General features: G+C 42.1%; 1 protein-coding gene across 13 annotated transcripts; it reads right to left on the bottom strand.

Annotated features, from left to right (window-relative positions):
- Positions 1 to 1,976: 1,976 nt before the first annotated feature.
- RAB9A (RAB9A, member RAS oncogene family) lies at positions 1,977 to 20,176 on the bottom strand. Of its 13 annotated transcripts, none has more exons than XM_011362922.2 (6): positions 19,992 to 20,176; positions 13,846 to 13,969; positions 7,342 to 7,373; positions 6,891 to 6,952; positions 6,073 to 6,252; positions 1,977 to 3,086 (listed from the first exon to the last, which is right to left on the bottom strand). In XM_011362922.2, the coding sequence occupies exon 6, from the start codon at positions 3,053 to 3,055 to the stop codon at positions 2,450 to 2,452; it is 606 nt and encodes a 201-aa protein (XP_011361224.1). In that variant the 5' UTR covers positions 3,056 to 3,086; positions 6,073 to 6,252; positions 6,891 to 6,952; positions 7,342 to 7,373; positions 13,846 to 13,969; positions 19,992 to 20,176; the 3' UTR covers positions 1,977 to 2,449. The 13 variants fall into 13 exon arrangements, with proteins under 13 accessions (XP_011361224.1, XP_011361222.1, XP_011361229.1 ...); XM_011362920.2 differs by having other exon boundaries at positions 6,222 to 6,252; XM_011362927.2 differs by having other exon boundaries at positions 6,073 to 6,199.
- Positions 20,177 to 20,909: the final 733 nt, after the last annotated feature.

Raw genomic sequence — 20,909 nt, 5'->3', positions numbered from 1 at the left:
ATCAGAGTGAAAGCTTACACAAGTTTTTAGAGAAATGTAAAACAAAGTTTTAAGAATATCTAGGATGTTTTAGCTTCAACTAGGGAATTTTAACAAGGGTGAAGGTGACAAAAACTTTAATTAATCCATTGATGGAATTCTACTTTTCCATCACCCACACAGCGTATTATAATTGCTTTACTGGTTGTCAAATGGTCATGTGTCCGTTCTGAGGCCAGTAGTTTTCCTTAACACTGAACTGTCTCAAAGGCTTCACATTCAGACAGCAAGGAAGCAAAGTCACAGAGATGGTCCGACGCCAGGTGGCAACAGTACTGAGACAGGCCCCTCTCCTCCCTGAACTGGGGAGCAAGCTCCACACCAGGAAGCAAGCTGCACACCTCTCCGCTTGCTTCCCTGGGGCTCTGCAGCTGCTTCCACCACTCCTGCCACCAACTGCTTTTCTCCCCCAACTCTCATTTTTCCCTATTTCTGTTTTGTATAGATAACACGGGCCAATTAAAATACCTTTAGCTTTTTTCAGAAGAATCAAGTTCCCAGCTACCTTCTGCTGCTGGTTGAAGAGCTTTTCCATCATACATTGTTTATTTAAAGGCTGAAGCTATTCAGTCAGGTTTCGTTCCTCTTAGTTATCACATTCCAGTACCGTGTTTGGTCAGTTAGCTCCCGTTCCCTGGATCCCTCTAAGTCACCGTGAAGGTGGCTTACTCAACCTTCCATCAGCTTGTCTTTGCGAAGGTGGAGATCTGTTGCCTTGATCATTTTTGCCGCCCAGCTCTAGACCTCCCGAATGCCAACTAATCAAATCCTTAAATATTTAGCTGAAAATACATTACTTGAAAAGATGCTTAAAAGTTTTTAAAAACCAGTAATTAGTTAAATCTACACAAGTATCAGAATTACATTTTGTAAATACCTCCACACACGTGTTGAGCTGAACTGTGCCCCGCCTTCATATGTTGGAAGTCCTAGCCCCAAGTCCCTCAGAATGTGACTGTATTGGAAGATAGGGCCTTTAAAGAGGCCTCTCAGACGAGCCCTTTATGGTGGGTCCCAATCTAATCTGACTGGTGTCCTTATAAAAGAGGACATTTGGACACAGACTAGTGTGGGGAGAGAGGGGGCATGCTATATTAAGAGAAAAAAGCAAGTCGCAAAGCAAAGAGCGCATTTTTTATTTTAAAAACAAAGCAAGTCCCCTTGAGAAAAACCAAAAGGAAGAATATATTATACCAACTTGTGAACAGTGAATTCCTATTTTGTTTTTTTTAGATGGAGGATTAGGTTTTTTTTTTTGCAGGGGGGGATTATAAATAATAAAAACTAGAGCTCTAACCTGAGAATATGAAGGAATTTAATTCTCCCAAATTAAAAATGTTAAAATGTTTTGCTTATAGCCAAATTGTCTGTTATATTAGGAAACTAGACTTTCGAAAGCTTAGCTCACTGTTATGATACTCTTTTTCAGTGGTTCCCGAGTTGGGCCAGGGATAGAAATATATTTTGTTTTTCAAAATGTACCCCCGACCCTGCAGGACAGCCCCCACTGCACAGCTGAGCGTCCTGTCTTCACTAACACGAGGTCTAGGCACTGGTTTGCCTCTGTAGTATGGAATCAGCATGAAAGGCACAACACATGACTTTTACCCACAAAAGACCACAATTCACTTTATCAGTAAGTCTGGTCACTGCAGCAAGAGGATGAAAAATCTTGAGAGCAAATCACTAAGCAATGTTTAGTAAAGAGAAGACACTAAATAAATGTACGATCAAATAAAGATGTCTTCATTTACCCTCACACATTATACAATCCTTAGCATTTCCTCTAAGAATATAAAGCTGGCTTCTGGGTTGGGGGCGGTCATGAACGTGTGGCACATAAATGACGAGTGACTACTCCTTAGATCACTTCTTGTATGTGGAATGAAAACGTGAACACAGGAACTTTAAAGAGAACAAAGAAGTAATCAAATGACTGCAGTGCAAATGCATTAGATTTTAATCTTTAATATCTAACATTATTGCTTTAGGAAATTTTCCCCCAAACCAAGAATAAAATGCTAATTACATAAAAATACACACATACAAAAAGTAGTTGTCCACTTTCCCAGGAAAAAAAAAAAAACAATAACTTCTAGAATATTTGAGTGTTTTGTTTTAATCATAATGAAAGTCCCGGTCATCTCACTTATTAGCTCTGTAACTTACGTATTTAAATTAAACATTATTAGACAACGGTTGCAATTTATAAATGTAAGGTGCCATTACTGAGTAAATAGGTTGTTCCATGAGTGGATGTGTGCCCCCTCCTACCCACTAATGAAACAGCAGTATGGCTGGTTTAACTTTGTGAGTAGATGATCCATTGATGCAAACGCTCAGCCTCCTCCACCCTGTTTGTTTGCGTATATGCGTGAGTTGGTTAGAACGTGGGCAACCTCTTTAATGATCAACAGCAAGATGAGCTCGGCCTGGGCTTGTGGTGCAGACTGACTGTGTCTGTCTGAATCAAGTGATCTGACCTGTCCTCCGTCGCAAGCACTCTTCGAACCGCTTCCTCAAAAGCCGCTGCGACATTCGTGGCATCTTTTGCACTGGTTTCAAAGTAAGGGCAGTCGCCGTTGTCCCTGCACCAGGCTCGGGCTTCTTCTGCAGACACCTGCCGTTCACTTATGTCGACCTTGTTGCCCAAAATCACAAAAGGAAAGCTTTCGGGCTCTTTTACATCTGCGTAATATATGAACTCTTTCTTCCAGTTATTCAGGTTCTGGAAGCTTTGAGAATCATCGACACTAAAAGTGAGCAGGCAACAGTCGGAACCTCTGTAAAATGGTGTCCTCAGGCTTCTGAAGCGCTCTTGCCCGGCCGTGTCCCAAATCTGCATGGTAACGAAATGTCCATCTACCTCCAAATCTTTATTTAAAAACTCCACACCTATTGTGTGGAAGAGCTGGGTATCAAACTTGTTAGTCACATATCTGTTCATCAGAGAACTCTTCCCAACTCCACCATCTCCAAGGAGAATTACTTTAAAGAGTGATGATTTTCCTGCCATTATTAATCTCACGATCTTTGACTTCAGACCTCTGTAAAATAAAAAGGGACCATTATATGCCTTTAGGCCTGCACAGTGCACGATTCTGTGAATATCACCATTTTAGGGAAATAAAGCACAGAGTCCCAGTTCGTTTCTGCACAGGCAGTACCTAGCAGCACAAGCTTTCATTTGCGGAGCACTCGACCACACGCCAGGCACTACCCTGCCATTACTCCCTACACCAGCGGGGGAGGGCTCGCTCTTTCCCCTGTCTGGGTCTCGGCTGGCTGAAGCTGGCACTCAAGGCCAAGTCACACCCCAGATATCTTACCCTGAACCGTTCCTCTCTACTTACAATAAGCCCTGCCACCATTTGTTAGAGATGCTATAGGAGACCAAGTAGGCAAGTCTCTGTAACAACTTCAAACAACCCTTTGGTGACACAGTGAGGTGTTCACTGATGGCTTTCCTCTCCTGCCAGGGGTTTACTTGACAACCCCCGCATTCTTTCTTCCAATGCTGTCACCATAGTAGCTAGTAACCGGGAAACCAGAACCAGAAGCTGAGTGATCTGGCAGTAAACAAAAGCCAACCACTGAGTAAATGGACTCTGTTCTCTTCATCAGGAACACTATTTTCAGTTTGCTGAAATTAATGCCAGCAGAATTTTTGACAGAATATCGTAATATAGCACATTGTACTCACGATACTCATTTAGGCAGTTCCAACTCCTAACAAACACGAGCTGTTACTTGTGTGTTTCAAGGGGGAATGAAATAAATCTTAAGCAAAAATGCGGTGCTCTGCACACCCCTTCAGGGAAACCCTGCGGCAGGAGGAAAAGCTTTCCTGCACTATAGGCACCGGCCTGTCCGGGTGCGGTTTCAGTTGCCCATGTACAGACGGCCGCTTCTACGTGCCGTTCTTACTTAAGCTTCTGTCCCAATTTTTTGTTATGGAAAATTTCAAGCATACACAAAATGTCTGAATAATGAGAATAATATAATGAAACCCCAAGGACCCTAAACCTAGCTTCAGCAATTATCACCTTGTGCCAAATCCTATTTCCTCCGTAACTCCCCATTCTCCCTTCTCCCCAGTTATTTTAAATCAAATAGTATCACTTAATCTGTAACTATTTCAGTATTAAGTGGCCTTTAAGTATATGAAGACTGGTAAAAAACGACAACCTTTAGAGATGCACTAACAACTTTCTGCAATGTTGGAGATGTCCCCTGTCTACAGTGTCTGATATGGCAGCCACTAGCCACGTGTGGCTACTGAGTACTTGACAAATGGCTAGGGGAGTGAAGAACTGATTTTTAAATTTTATTTAATTTTAACTAAGTTGAATGACCATATTTAAAGAACCAGTAGCTGTATTGGAGAGTGTAGCTCTAAAGCAAAAATGGGAGTTAACTTTAACATGGAAGTAGACACTGTGCACCTCAATGGGAGGTAATGAGGCATGAACAATAACTGTTATTCTGACTGGGATGAATTCGCAAAATCACTGCAGTAAACATCTGGCTATCTCCTAGTTAAATGCAGATATGACCTGGTGTAATGTAACTGAACACATCCTATAATGTGCAAGAATTTCGTATTTCTAACTACATACCAAACTATGCTGGTAAAACCTGTAGCAAATTGCCCCCAACTCTTACTGGCTTTTTTTAATTACTATAGTAATTATTACTATAATAAATACAATTTAAATTGGCCAGCAAAAGTATGAGACAATCAAGGTGCATACTTCTTGGAGACTTTTGACTGCCAAGGGATCACCCTGCGCAATGCCCAGAGTAAATTAACATCAGAGAAGAAAGTAAAAAAATCTCAAGGCTCTTAATTTTCTGACATAGATAACAATCTGGTAAATCGGTTCCTTTGTTTAATTCTTTATAATCTTGCTTAAACAACTTAAACTTATAGAAAAAAGAATAACAAAACCAAAAAAGCACACCAACCATTCTGCCACATGGAAGGCATGTCGGACGCCCCGTCCTTTAACACTCTCCCGTAGATCGAGATGCAACTCTGTGCCCAACGTCTAAGGCAAGACACTTGGCCCTGCTCCCCGTTCTCAGCTCCAGCCATTCGGAAATGCAGCCGGATGGAACTGAAATCCACCTGCACTTGCTCAGCTCGTGCACTCTCCCTTGTCTCCACGCGGGCCCCTGCTGTCCTTGTGCTAATGAGCCCACCCTGCTTCGCTTAACCCACCGCTGGGCCCTCGGGACCCTTCGGCACGGTCATCACCAACACTGGGAACCTTCCTCAGCAACCCCACCCAAGGTCGTTCCTTTCACACACGTTTAAGGTACATGTTGTGTAATGAGGGTGTAACAGAGGTGCGAAAGTCCAGTCTATGGTTTATCCCAGAATTTTAACAGGCCTCTAACTGCCTTACCAGACACAAAGTTTCATTGTACAGCATTGAATTGTTAGAATCTTTACATCAAATTATAAACCAGATTATGCAATCTAACAACCTCCACTCAGATGACTAGTTGCACACATCTACCAAATTCTCAGAAATTCCCTGGGATTTGTCATTTATAATTTTATCAGGACACATTGATAGTTCTTTTTTCATAATAATGTGGGATTTCCTAGTTTGTGATCAAACAAATTTTCTGATCAAACAAATCTGGGGACTGCTAGACACACACATCAGGAAATAGGGGACAATGTTTACATTTACCATCTATATTTTGGGGCCTCTCAGATATCCTATTTGGGAGTATGTTGGCATTTGCTAAAACAACAAATATACACACAAACATCTCTCTGATTCTAACTGCAGAGTTGCATATAAACATACATGGTGATACAAATAATTTTACAAACCATTTTATTTCCCAATAGCAACTAACAAAAGCTAGCTTCATGTAATCTACACGTTAATATAACCTCACTCAGTTTACAGACGTTAAAAGCGTTCTTTTTCTTCTCTAAAAACAGTAAAATCCTTTGAAACTTTAGTATGAGTTGCATGAATAAAGGTATCCTACGCTATTTTGAGAACTTACCTTAAAATGTAACGTGAAGTCTTTTATACTCCAGTTTGGAGTGACTGCCCAAAGGCAACAATCTTCACCAAGGTTACGGTTAGCAATTCAGTTAAATTCGATAAGGAATCTGAATAAGAGAAGCATACTACAGAGGTAATAAATCTCACCTTAAATGTTCAGTTCAAGCATCATCATCATCTGCAAATAAAATGTCAGAAAGCTCACCTTAGCAATGCACATTCGCTTTCATACTTTTAAAGGTAAGCGCAATAATTAAAATGTGAAAGAAATATCTGACTTCTATTAGCAGCTAGATTCCTAATTTAAAAGGAAATTGCATCTGAAAGCTGCACATGACATTTCTCAGTCTAAAAAAAGTGCTAGAATCAAATACTACACTTTAATCATTGTTTTTTCAAAGTTTTTCGCTTGCCCAGCTTTCTTTTCTAAGTTTTACACTCAGACAACTATAAAATTTTGTTAAGATGAAATGTAAAATATTTCACTCATTCTTCAAAATGTGCCCAAATTTAGAGTGGCTCGGAATAATCATATTCCAGAGAATAAAATAAAACTAACACAACAAGGAAAAAAGAAGGGCCACGTGAGAGAGAAGCACCAATGTGACACAGGAGACGCTGGGCTAAGGCTAGGGGCAGCAGTGTTGGAAAGATTTTTTCTGGGCGGCCAAGGTGAAATCTTTCCTGTGGCCAAATAAAAGCCTACTGTCAAAAAGAAGAACTGGTTCCTGGTGCCAAAGGCCATGAACGCAGACCTATGGACAAGCTACTTGACATCCTGAAGCTCATGAGGACAGTGGTGACAATAGTACCTACCTCTAGTGCTCTTAAAGCAGTTCACCACTGTGCCAGGCTCATGACCGGAGTGCAGGAAGTTTCTGTGGAATGAATATATGAAGAAGTCTTTACTGGCAGTTTTACAAAAAGATTTCGTTTATGGCCATTTCTTCAAATTTCAGTAAGAGTTATGGGCAGAACAACTGAGAGGATTAGGCAGACATTAAGAAGCCAAAGGATCCTAGCCTTAGAGACCAAATCAATGTGATGGTTTCCCAGTAATGAATGCGGAGCTGTGCTAAAAGTACCAGCCTCTCTGGGTCTAAACCAACAGTTTCAATCCCTTCTCCCCCTTAAAAGCAAAGGGCATTTTTGTGGGACTCAACATATAGCAGTCCTTAACTTATAAGTTCAATATTTGAAAACAAAGGAGACTCTTCAAAACTTCGAAATTTTAGAGTTAAAGATAAAACAGTAATGACCGGCATACCTCAGAGATATCGGGGGTCCAGTTCCAGACCACTGCAATAAAGCAAATATCACAACAGAGCAAGTCACATGAATTTTTTGGTTTCCCAGTTTATATAAGAGGTTTACACTATAATCTATTAAGTGTGCAATAGCATGTCTAAAAAACAATGTACGTGCCTTAATTAAAAAATACTTTATTCCTAAAAAATGCTAGCCATCATCTGAGCCTTTGGCGAGCCATAATCTTTATGCTGGTGGTTGCCACAAACCTTCAATTTGTTTTAAAAAAAAAAGCAATATCTGCAAAGTATGATAAATCAACACGCGATAAAACGAGGTATGGCTGTAACAACAACAACGCTAATATTGACTAAGCCATGTAAGCCATTTACTCTGCTTCGCTGCATTCACTCCTCACAAGTCTCTTTACCCCTATGCTCCAGATGAGCACACTGACTCAGAAAGGTTACATACCTCAGCTGAGCACACAGTAAAAAATGAGATCTGAATGCAGCTGACTCACGACTGTAAAGCCCAGCACTAACCCACTAGGCTCAGCTGCCTTTGCACTTATTTTTGAGTGTTTTCCTGTTGCTGTTGCAGGTATAAGCAGTTGCAATGGTAACAGTCAACTGCTCGCTTTATTTCAAGATCTGCACAAAAACAAGTTAACCTGACAGAACTAATAGTAGTCAATCCATTGACATATAGTATAAAGCACATCTGCAGCCTGTTAGGAACGGAGCCACGCAGCAGGTGGTGAACAGTGGGCAAGCAAGCGAGGCTTCATCCGTATTTGCAGCCACTCCCCAGCGTCAGCATCACTGCCTCAGCTCCGCCTCAGATCAGGCCTTAGATTCTTATAGGAGCACTGGTCCCTGGTGCTCAAAAGGTTGGGGAAGCCTAGCGTTCAGTGGAATGAGTGGAAAGGAATTTTTCAGCCAACACTTAGTGAGGGCCTACTGTGTGCCAGGTGCTGAGGATGCGAGCCACACCCAGTCTCCTGGAGCTGGTATCTGGGGGAGGTGACAATCCACACACAAACCCATGTAGGTTACAACCGTGGCGAGTCTTACAAATGAGAGGTACAGAATGAAACTATTCACACTCAACCCAAAACCAAAGAACTTAAACAGTGCAGGGATTCTGCCCAGCGTCTCCCTTGGCGAATGAGAGATGAGACGTGTAAACCTGAGGCTCTATCAGGGTCCCCGTGTGGGCATCTCAGGGTATCTCACAGAGCTCCCTGTGATTTCAGCCATCAGAGGGACTGAAACTCCATACATTATTCTGTAACACAGCCAGCTACTTTACCGGCTACTCAGTTAAAGAAAACGCGGTGACTTCCAACGCCAGAGGAGAAGTGGGTTGTGTTCAACAGTGTCAGTGAGAGACTATACACCAGCTTCCAGTGTGGGCTGTTCTAAAGCAATGTCTCAATGACCGTGAGTCGCGTGCAGCCGCATGCTGGCCTTGGAACAGAGCCTCGCCAAGGTCTGACACCACTACAGATGGATGAGCTGACCACAGGGTAAACTCAGCAGGAGGAGGAAACTGTAAGAAGAGGGGAGGGAACAGGAACCCGGAAGTGGGACCAGCCCAAGCCAAAGCCCTGCCCAGGCAGCCTGGCATGTACCCGGAGAGCCCAAGGTAGACCCCCAGGTAGACCCATGCGCCTGGAGCCCAGAGACAGAGTTCTATGCACGTGGGAGTGGAGAGAGAGGCCTGAAGCAGGCAGGGCCTTCAAAGCCTAGTAAGGATTTCTGGAAATGACCTAAATGCCTAACTGGGGAGTGTTCTGCACACCTCGAGGAGACGTGCAGACATGGGACTGCAGAAAGATACCCAAACAGTATGCCCTCCATCATCACACCATGTAAAAGCTTGCGGATTTACATTAAAGTCACAAGAAAACCTAGAATAATCAATACCGAGTTCGATCTTCAAAGTTCTGATTTGATTGCAAAATCATACTTTTTTTAATATCAAAAGTATATAAAAATGAATCAAAAGCTTCATTTTCAGTTTAAGTCTAGCTTGACTGAATGCTGCAGTTAAATGGAATGGAAATCATCTTTTAAATTTTTTTTAAATACTGCTATCAGCCATACCTCAAGGACGATTGCTTCCTAAATTTTTCTATAACTGATTATATTAAAAATAACTCAGTATGACACCAAAAGAAATAAAAAAACTGAACTTAATCAAAATTAGAAACTTTTGTGTTATCAAGCAAGTAAAAAGACAACACACTGAATGGGGGAAAATACTGGCAAACCAAATATCTGATAAGGGACTTGTATCCAGATGTATAAAGAACTCTTACAACTCATCAATAAAAACCAAATAACCCAATTTAAAAAAGGGCAAAAATGGTCAGCATCATTAGCGAATAGGGAAATGCAAATCAAAACTACAAGATACCACTTCACACCCACTAAGATGGCTAGAATCAAGACAATGACAAGTGCTGAAGTTGTGGAGAAACTGTAACCCTCATCTACTGCTGATGGGAATGTAAAATGGTGCAGTGACAATGAAAATCAGCTTGGTGGTTCCTCAAAAAGATAAACGCAGAGTTGTCATATCACCCAGCAATTCCTCTCTTAGGCATATATCTAAGAGAAATACATCCACATAAACACTTATACGTGAATGTTCAAAGCAGCATTATTCATCATAGCCCAAAAGTGGAAACAACCCAAATGTCCATCAACTAATGAAGGGACAATAAAATGTGGCATATCTATACAATGGAAGATTAATCAGCCATGAAAAGGAATGAAGTGCTGATATATACAACGCAAAAGGCCACGTATTATATGATTCCATTTATATGAAATGTTCAGAATGGGCAAATCCATAGACAGAAAGTAGATTTCTGGTTCCAGGGAATGCAGGGAGAGAGGTAAATAGAGAGTGACTGCTAATGAGTATGGGGTTTCTTTGGGGAAAGGGGTGAAAATATTCTGGAATTAGCCAGTGGTGATGGTTGCACAACTTTGCGTGCACACAGCCTAAGGTCTTATTAACAATAAGACCCTAAAATTAGATTTACAGAGCGACAATCTCCTTGTCCCTTCGGCAGTGTCTTCTTAAATAAAGCAGTTACAGGCACAATAGGTACTACTTTAGGATTACAATACCATATGCTGGTACCAACACATGTTGTATATGGCACACACTAATCTGAATGAGAAGTTGGATAAGTAGAGGTCACCAGCAGGAAAGAAAATGAACCATGTTTTCAGAAGATACTTCAAAACTAAAGATAAAAAGAGAGTATTGTATGTCAACCCTTTCTTTTTTATAATCCTATTTTTCCAACTTTTCCATTGTGGATTTTTATCTTGCACTATCAATTGTTTATGGATAGTTTTATCAGTAGTAGCCTTTTCTCCGGCCTTCTGCAACCCCTAGCTGACTTTCAAAGCCATATACTACAATAAACCAAGGGGAGTCAGACCCGAACATGGAGAATATACATCTCTAACAGGAATGTTTAATTAAAGGTAGACATTTTTTATTGGTCATGGATCTCATTGTTTCCATTCTTACAGGTAACTAAATCCATTTATTTCTTCATTATTTTTATTATACTGGATTCTGAGCATGGCATTCAGAACTATCCAACCTCGCTTATAAGCCTGTCCCAATTATATCCCTACAAGTCACCATCCCTACACCTATCACAGGCATTTACTGTCCAGCCTTTGCTCAAGCCCTTATCTTGGCCTGGGAGGCCTATCTCTACACCTGGACAGCTATAAAAATCTTAGTTATCCAAAGGCCTAATTCAAATCACCTCACCCAAGAAGCTTTCTAGGCTCCTCTCCCTAATCCTTCTTTCTCATCATTTCCACCTCCATTACAGCTCTCATTCACTTGGGCTCTAATCTATCAGTTGTGCATGTATCTGTTTCCTAATTACAATGTCAGTTCCCTAGGCGGGACACAAAACACCTAATGCCATCATTCATTTGCCCTTTTGTTCTGCAACATCTTGTACAAAGTTTTAAATATGGTGAGGTACCAAGTACGTGCTAAACTGAGAACAAAGTAAGTTACTTCCTCCTTTATTCTTATTCTATTCTTATTTTTCTACTTGTACTTTCTGTACTTATAATTCTGTTTCTCTAATCAATCAGTCCTTCCCCCATTCTATTTTTGAGGTCTATTAAAATGTATGGAAAGAGACAAAAAAAAAATTGATTCTTACTTGCAAGTCTAATGAGAAAACCACTTTAAAATAAGAACTATTGACTGCAACAGGAAGCTGCTGAACATTAAAAAAATGACAACATTCCTCTAAGAAGCAGTCAAAGGGAGAGAAGGCTGGGTTTGTAAACTACTTTTCTGAAAATTTCTGACTTTGAAACACATATTCTGTAATCCCTTTACTAGTTCTCACTTCCAAACATTTAAATTGAATGTATCATTCCTGGTTTAATTTAGGAACAGATTTTTTTTTCCAAAATCATACATTCCTTTTGCATTCACCCTGAATATCCTAGAGACATACCACTTATTTCATTTCAAAGCTTGTGAAACAGGCTCAAAGAAACTAACCAAGGAAAACAAAAGCATGAACAATCTCTTGATTATTTCTATTTTCCCTTGAGCTGTATTTATTTCCTCATATTATCTTAAATGTGTGTCTCACTGAACCTAATTAGTCCCACTCTGTTTCTCGTTTTCCTGGTTGTCTTGCTGAAATGTAAGAACAAGAAGCAAGTTGAGAAAGTCATTAAGTGGGATGGGTGCTATTTCTACAGCAAGAGGTGGACCAAAAACAGGGTTCAGCTGGAGAATAAGCAAAATACCATGGGAATAGACCAACTTGGAGTGCAATTTGCCAGATGAAATAAATTACCGAATCGACCCCTGAGCATTAACTCACAGAGATAGCTAGAGAAGGAAAAGTATAATCAAACCACATTATCACGATCTCAGAGCAGCTAGGCCTATTTTAAAAACTCATTGCAATAAGGACTTTTCTGAAGATCATTCATTTAATTAAACTTCTAAAAAACATATACTCACAATTTTGCTTAAAACGAGACATCTCTGTAGTATACTAACTAATCATTAACCACTGTGGAGAGAGTGGGAAGAGAAAAGAGAAGGAAAAAACAGAATTGCTAAAGAAACTAAATCGTCTTAAACCAGACATTTCTGCAATGATGAAGGTGTTCTACACCTGTGCTGTCAGATACAGTAGTATTAATCACACGTTGCTACTGAGCACCTGCATTTTAAAATTTTAAAATGAGCAACTGCATTTTAAAATTTTATTTAATTTTAATTACTGTAAATTTAAATTGTTACATGAGTGCTGTATTGGACAGTGTACATATAGTGTGCTTCACTGGGAGTCCACGAAGGAGCTGCAGGGGAAAATACACCTCCTAGAATCACATGTGAAATAAGGATGAGTGTATGGATGGAAGCACGTGTGCTGAGCTTTTTCTGGAAAGAATAAAAAAGGTTTCATCGGATTCTTAAAGGAATCTGGACCTCAAGAAATGATAAATACATGTCTGCATCATTCGTATATTATGTGCAATCCACTTGTGTAGCTCATAACACTCTCAAGGCTTTCATCTTTACTTCGCATCACTATTTCTCGTTCTCTCCCTCACTCGTCAGACTTTATTATTACACTTTGACCATGAACTGTGATGGTTCAGTGAACAGACTCACAGAAAACCACTAATTCTGTAAGTGAGGGTAACGTTTGGTTCTTTGGTTGTGTTTAATTTGGTCCTTAAAAGGAACAAGCATAAATAAATTTACCTATAATAAGATACTTACCCGTAAAAGGCACTTAAAATGCTTGACGATAAAGAGTGGGAACAGTTTAAGGTTGCACTTTGGGGGACAGAATTAAAATGCAAAGAAACAGATAAAGTACTGGAAATTATGGCTGGGTATTTCAGGAAGAATGCATTATAAAAGAAATGAATTTGAATATGCATGTTAGAAAAATACATTAAAGCAGCTAAACATAAATTATGATCTGCAGTGATCTGCTGTAACTTCAGGGAATATTGGTTCTGAGTATGCACAAGTTAAACTAGAAACCAGGAGTCTTTGTTTTGGAGCAGAAAAGGGTAAGGGCCGGAGAACTTCCAAATAAACTCAAGGAAGAGTTATTATGCCCACAAGACATGAAGCCACAGCAAAGTGGAACTTCTTGGCTGTTAGAGAAATTAAGTAAGAGTGGAAATTTCCCAAGAAGATATATTTCAAGAGGACGGCGACATGTCTGGCACAGAGGACTCAGCTAGATCAGAGGCTCACATTCTGCAGGAAGGGGTCACCAGGTCAAAATGAGAAGAAACGTTCGGAGTGCTACAGGTAGCTTTCCAGAAAGTTCACATCATCCCACTTCTCCATCAACGATGCCCATTACAGCAAGGTAATGACTGACTTTGCTTACAAAAAACTTTCCAAGCCTAAACTTATTCTGTATCACGACCCATTCCACCTCTATGCCTGATCAACCTTCCACTCTGCTCACCACACACAGGATCCCAACTTTGTCTCCACGCTGTACATATGCAGAAGTCACCAGACGCCTCCTAATGGCCAATCCAAGGGCTTCTCCTCAGTCCTCGCCTAAATGCCCTAAGGCACGTGTACCTCTAAAGTGAAAAAAGAGAAAAGTGTTTCTCTTGGGACTTCACGGTGTACACTTTTAGAAAACACCCTCATGGTTAATCAGTGTCCCCCCACTCAGAGGCCCACCTAAGAGACAATGAATTCTTTCAGATGTAGCCATTTGTCTAGATGTACATGTCATTAAAATCTCAGAAGGGTACTCTGGCATTTTTTTTAGACAAATAAGGTAATGGAGGTCCAAATGTGCAAGTATCAGTCCTCTAGCTGGAGGAGTAAGTGAGACCTTTGAGTCTTAGCCAAGACTCAGCCACAGCCTGGCAGTGACCTTGAAAATGCTTTCTACTTAATGGTCCACAAAACTACCCTGACAATAGGTTCTGCTTTCTCTCCCTTTCACCCCTTAGCTTTCTGCAACCTAGGTGACTCCCTTTTCTAACAAGCTCTGAAAGCTGGTATACAGCAAGGTCGAAGGCCTTACCTCTTCTCAAACCCATCTTCCTGGGAATATAAAAAACCCAGTGCTTTCTAAACTAAAGTCCACCTCCACCCTCGTAACCCTCGGGGCCAGACGAAAATTCCAATCCTTTTATAAGATGTTCATCTGGTACTCTGATGGCAGTTCAAATTCAACATATCTAAAACCAAGCTAATTATTTTCCCCGTTCCCAAAATCTCTTTCTTCTTCTGTCTTACCCACTGCATTCATCCACACAAGAAACATGTCCATTTCCCTCCCTACCTACTGCTGTCGTCATGTTAGCTCAAATAACAAATGCTATGACTGGGAAAACATGAGTCGCCACTGTTTACTAAATATCTACTAGATGCCTGGCATATAGCACCTTCAAACTGCCTTCAAGTTGGACACTATCACCCACGTTTTAGAAGTCAATAAACTCAAGTTCACAAAAATTAAATAACTGCCGCCGGTCTAATTAAACAGGGCAAGTCACATATGTGTCACCTTCCCTCCCACCAAATGACAGAAAGAACTAAAAAATGTACAAACCCAAAAAGGACAACAAGAGGGAACAACTATAAGTGAGAAACAACAATGAAATTGAGAAGATGGAAAACAAATGGTCCACAGGTGACAAATTGAAGAGACGAGGAAACTCAACCCACGTCTTGACACTTATCAAGAACAGGCCAGCTGGGCTGAGCGCGCCAAGGGTTTCTGAAACGCTGGAGACCCCATGACCACCCCTCTGCACCCAGTGGCCCTTACTCCACTAGATCTTCTTCCTAAAGAAATGTGAGCAGCAGAAAATGGAGATGAAACCCTGAGGACAAGGAGGGCGAGGGGAATCAAGGGTCCGGCTGCAGAGGAAGCGGGGCAGAACAAGCTGTTTTCAATTTCTGAGGGAACCACAGAGGTTCTGGCCATCTGCAGGACAGCATGCACACTGGCACTCGAGGGAGTTCACAATTTCAACACTGGATCGCACCACATTCCTTTCGATGACATCATACCTCTGCAAAGCTGGTTTTCCATGGCTATGTGATAAAATATCAAGTACTGCACAAATATTAATGTGGAACAGGATATGAGGGTGGCAGCTGTTTGCTCCAAAACAACTATCTATGAAATTTTATTCAAGAGGACTGGACCTCGTTCCAGAGAATGCTCTGCATCCACCGGCATGTGGTTCTCAAGCGCTTCTGTTGTCCTGTTCTGACTTCCAACTAAACCACGTATGCATTTTTAGGCACGGCCATCTGATCGCCGCTCTATACCTGCACGACGCTGCAGACTGCAGCAGTTGTCTCACAGTACTCATAGCCCAGTGAGCGCTGACTTTTTTGAGCCTGTTAAATTATTTAAACACTCCTGTTTGTTAGAGTTCTGCATAGCAAGTTCTAGAAGCAGAAATCTGTGAGGCCTTTTTCAAGCTTTTCTCACACTGACAACACAACAACTCTTAGGAGAACTAATGTTCTGAAAACTGCCTTAGCCTCTGTACCCAAAAACTAAACACGATGCACAAGATTTTGGAATGAAAACAATTAGTTCAGTTTACACTGAACAGTTCGGTTTGTTAGTTTACACTGCCCTGCTATCCTTCACACCTGGATAATGAACATGGCCGTGGAATGAACGTATCAAGTTGTGCCATGCTGTTTCTCCAACCCTGTCAAACAATAGCACACATTGGTAAGGCTTCGGGCCTGGGACAAAAGTGAAGTCTGTGTCCAGACTCCCCACGATGACATGAGCCGGGTTCAGTGAAGCCTCGACTGCTTCACTTCTACATTTCTTCCAAAACACACCCGTCTCTCTCCACCCCATGCTGACCTAGCTGTCACCTTACTTACGTGCACTTACCTGTAGTCGCCCACGCCGCATTCATGATAAGCAACAGCATTCCAAACCCTGTACCCATCATGGTCAAAAATTAACAAAAACTAATGGAAGAATCCAGAAGGTGGAATACTCAGGGCTTAACTTCACGACATGTACAATTACCAGATTCATTTTGGAGAACAGATTTTTCCTCCGAGTTAGCTAACAAACCCAGGAACCCATGGCCCTGGACCTACCTCCAAACCCACCTACCCAGCACGAGGCAGCAAGGACTCCCTCCACCCACCCACCTGAGTCTCCCAGGTCCCCCTCTCAGGTATCCTGACCTTTCATTTGCACCACAGTTTTCCAAACTCCCCGAGGCATTTTGTGGGCGCACCCTTCCGCCCAAAAAATCCTTAATAAGTGTTCTCTGTTAATAATCTACTTAGTCACAAGCCCTATTTTCTTGTCCTTGGTTTGGACTAACAAATTTATCACCTAGCTAGCTTTCAAGTGAGATGTGTTGCACTCACACCACACATCCACATTCACACACACTTCTATTTGGCTTATTTCTTCCTGCCACTTAACCAGCAAATCGCGTGGGGCAGAACTACTTGGAAGCCAATAAATTGATGTCATATAATCTCAGAGAGATTATAAAGTACAACTGTCTCATTTTACAAAGAAAGAAATGTGGTGACCTAACTTGGCCAGAGTAGTAAGCCAAGTACAGATGGAGCAAGACTCCTCCAAGCCAGGAGATGTTCTTCCTGCACTGATTCCTCTTGATCCTTTGCAGAATACAATCCCTCCCGCAAGAAAAGAACACACATTCCTTTGTTAGAGCCCGAGCCATAGCAATCATTTTTAGGTGTGTAATTCAGCATCGCCTCTACCCAACAGCAGATGATTCCTGATAAGAAGCACAGAAACCTCCTAATTAGCAAAGAACATGCTGTCCATCAGCATGAGTCAAAAAGCAAAGCTCCCTGCAAAAGATGCCATGTAGACTGCATTGAATAACACTTTGGCAAAGATTCCTAAAAAGAGAGGCAACCCTTTTGACTCCTCCTCTCAATCAATTACTCCCAAAGTTCACCTAAAAGTTACACCTGCCACTGTAATGACGCAGTACATATGCTGAAGGGCCTAGTCTTAGATAGACATGGTGAAAACAGGCTGGAAAATGACATAAAAGTCCATTTTTTTAAAAATGTCATTCTTTATTTCCTGACTTCAATGATAAAATTCATGCGTAACTATTGTCTACTAGGACTAAATTTAAGGAAGAATTTTATGCTCAACAAGAATGGCTATTGGATTGGATTCTTATAAATATTCACATGCGGTCAACCTACAAAGCCATCAAAAACACATCAACTTTTCCTCATTTCACCTAAGTCTGCCCAGAGTAAATGCCATGTTATAGGTACCTGTGTGTGAGTGTGCACCTGTTTTTTTTTTGTGACACCTGGCCCCCAACCGGACAATAAATTTTGTTCTAGGACAAAGTCAGAACCTGATCTTATGATTGTAATTAGCCTGTAAGCTCCCTACTGCCCTTCACACCACCAGCGCCTTGCGCCTTTGTAACAGTGCTGACAGGCTACTTGGAAAGTGTTTGTTAACAACTGGAATAATACAGAAAGCAAACTCGTTAAGTCTGCTTCAACGGATTGGAATAGCTCACATGTTCTTTCAGATACTTTTGCCTAAAAAAATAAAATAAAATTCTGTTATCAGAAATTATTTGTTTACTCCTTACTCTTTTAAATGAATATGTCTCTTAGTCAAGGGAAGTCTCCAAGTTCTCAAATTTCCCTCACCCTTAAAATAATGAGGAGGAGGTATCCTAAAGAGGAAAACGACATTCCATTAGCTACAGAAGCACTGGACCATGAGCTCTGAAGTCACACAGACCACGGGAAAGCAGGGTTTCTCAAACCCCTTGTGACATTTTGCGCCAGACAACTGTTTGTTGTGGGGGGCTGTCCTGTGCCTTAAAAGATGTTGAGAAGCATCCCTGGCCTCTATCCACTAGATGCCAGCTGCACTCTCTCTCAGGTGTGAACCAAAAATACCTGCAGACATTATCGAAAGTCTCCAGTTGAGAACTACCACTCACACAGGCCTGCTTTGAAGCCTGGCTGTGCTCTGTGTGACCATGGGAAACAGGCCTAACTCTCCTACGGCCCAGCAAATTCCTTATCTGTAAAACGGAGCTGAAGCTACAAAATGCTGTGAAAATTAAATAAAATGATGCGAGTACAGGATTCACACACACAGAACATCCAGTGCCAGAGTATCAGCCCCAAGATATGGTAAGAAATGAGGGAGGCTAAAAACTAACTTCTAAAAACAAAAGAACTTTTAGCTTCAGGCCTCCAAAGTACTGTAGCCTAGATGAAAGATGTGACTGAGATAGAAAGAAATAAAAAGAGATAAAAGAGTTGGGAAAGAGGGAGGTTGGGAAAGAAGGAGGAGTACTAAAGTATTTCCCTAATCTCCAAGAACCCAGCTTGCCAAAGATGTCTACTCAGTTTTCATCGATCCACTCTAACTTCACAAATGATAAACCAAAAATACCCTCGCATTACAAAATTCTCCAAAATAAGTCATCGGGCCAGAAAGTTTTTGGTATAACCAAGAAGAATTTACTAAAATATCTTCACAAAAATACTGAAAACATCAGACTGCCACACTGTTGTCTTAGATTTGAGAATCTAAATAAGATATCGACAGTACTAGACAAGTAGTGAGAATTTCAACATAAGCTTCTAAAAGAGACCCTAAGAAGTTTCGTTAAAGGTCCCTGACTGAAGAGTTCTGGTTTGCCTTCATTTCTAGTTTTGCTCCACTGACCGGTTTCCGAAATTACAGGCCATTTAGGGATTTTCCATAACCGTGGTGCCAAAGACTGAAAGACAGACAAGTAAAAGAAAAAAAAATTTTTTTTTTAATTTTAAAAAAGCAATCGAATCCTGTCTATTGGGTTCATCGCGACGCTAAAAGCCTATAAAAAGATTGTGATCACGTGACAATTTGGAAACTAGCAGAAAAGTCATTCCTCAAAAGAACCGTGGTCACGGGATGTGTCATCACTTAAAAAGAAACAACTACAAAATCCCTCCACTACGACTAGGTCAGCACTTAAAATTCTCATCTTGCCTCTTTTATATACTAAGTTGGAAGCAAAGTAGTATCACGATTCGGAAACCTTGGCCAGTCTGACTCTGATAACGCCCCAACCCGCCTCCAGCCCCCAAGGACTGGCTTTACATTCCTAACTCCTCACCCAAGTGGTCATGACACGTTAGCAAGGGTTCTCCTCGGGAGCGCGTCGGATGTCGCCAACCTGGGATCGTGCAGAGCGCCTTTGCTTTCTCTCCATGTATCATTCGGGAGCGAGTTTGGTCTGGGTGGGCTGGGGTGTGTGAGTGTGTGTGTGCCCGAGTGGTGTGAGTGTCCCCAGGGGTTGTGTGCGTGCCTCTCCCCCCGCCCAGGGGCTTGTGTATAAGGGGCCCCCTCCCCGGGCGTGTGGGTGTCGGAACCCGTCTTTCCTCCTGCGTCAGTCGCTAGGAGGCAAGGGGCAACGAGCCGAACCCCTCCCGGGGCGAGCGAGTGACCGACACGGGCCCCGCGCGCCCCAACCCAGCTGCCCAAGGCCCAGGCCGCGCTCTCCCCTCAGACCCTGACTCCGGCACTCGCGCGGCCCCAGCCCCCCGCCAACCCGAGGGACTCCACGCCCCGCTCACTTCGCGGTCACACGGCGGACGTCCGGACGCTCCGGGATGGACTCTCCAGGTGCAGTGAGGAAAGAGAGAGGGTCGGGGACCCTACGGGCTGGACGCCGCGTCAGCGCGGCGCGGCGCGGCGCGGGTGAGACTCCAGTCGCTGGCTCTCTCCTAGCACCGAGAGAACAACATGGCGACGGGCAGGGGCGGGGCCGGGCGGTGGGGGCGGGGCTTGGGATGGGGGCGGGGCCTGGGGAGTGGAGGCCTCGAGGTCTCCCTCTCGCCCTGTTCGCCACCCTCTCGCCCACTCGCGGGCTACTTGTCCTTGCTAAATCAAGGTTTTTCTGCGGGTCAGCTGTTCCTCTGTCCTCTTGATGCGTTCCAGTGGGAGAGGGCACGACATAATAGTTATCTTCAAGAGTTTACGTAAAGTGAGAATAAACATCGCATAAACAAGATCATAGAATGTTGAGGTTACGGGAACTCGAATGCGCAAAGAACAAACGAGAAGGTGAACAATGAAAACAGCTCTGATATTGTGGAATGACGGGATTTAAATTAAAACTTTTTTCTAAATCTTGTTAAAATATTGCCTCTGCCATCTCTAAATATAAAGTAGTAGTGGGAAAAGGCAGTATTGGGAAAGCTCGTCTTAATTCCTCACTTATACATGGAGTTCAGCGAATGACTCTTAAGGTGCTACCCCTGGAGACCGGAAGGGCTTTTAGTGACCTCTCAATATATTTTGTGGGGTAGATTTAGTTTGTTTCTTTTCCAAGAAAAAGATCTCACTTTTACGACTTGCTGGGTTATCATTATATAACCTCTGGCTCTTTAGGGAGTCATTTTCAGGTAACGAATCTAATGTCTTTTCATTCAACACCAAAAAGGTTATGCTTCGGTTTCTCACAAATATAAAAGACAGTTTTAGAATACTTG

The sequence above is a fragment of the Pteropus vampyrus genome, unplaced genomic scaffold, assembly GCF_000151845.1.
Source record: "Pteropus vampyrus isolate Shadow unplaced genomic scaffold, Pvam_2.0 Scaffold81, whole genome shotgun sequence".
Lineage (NCBI taxonomy): Eukaryota > Metazoa > Chordata > Mammalia > Chiroptera > Pteropodidae > Pteropus > Pteropus vampyrus.
Note: the sequence above shows the minus strand (reverse complement) of the source record. Positions and strands in the feature narration are given on the sequence as shown.

Excerpts from the sequence above, each read along its gene's own strand:
- RAB9A (XM_011362922.2), bottom strand. The coding sequence starts at position 3,055 with ATGGCAGGAAAATCATCACTCTTTAAAGTAATTCTCCTTGGAGATGGT.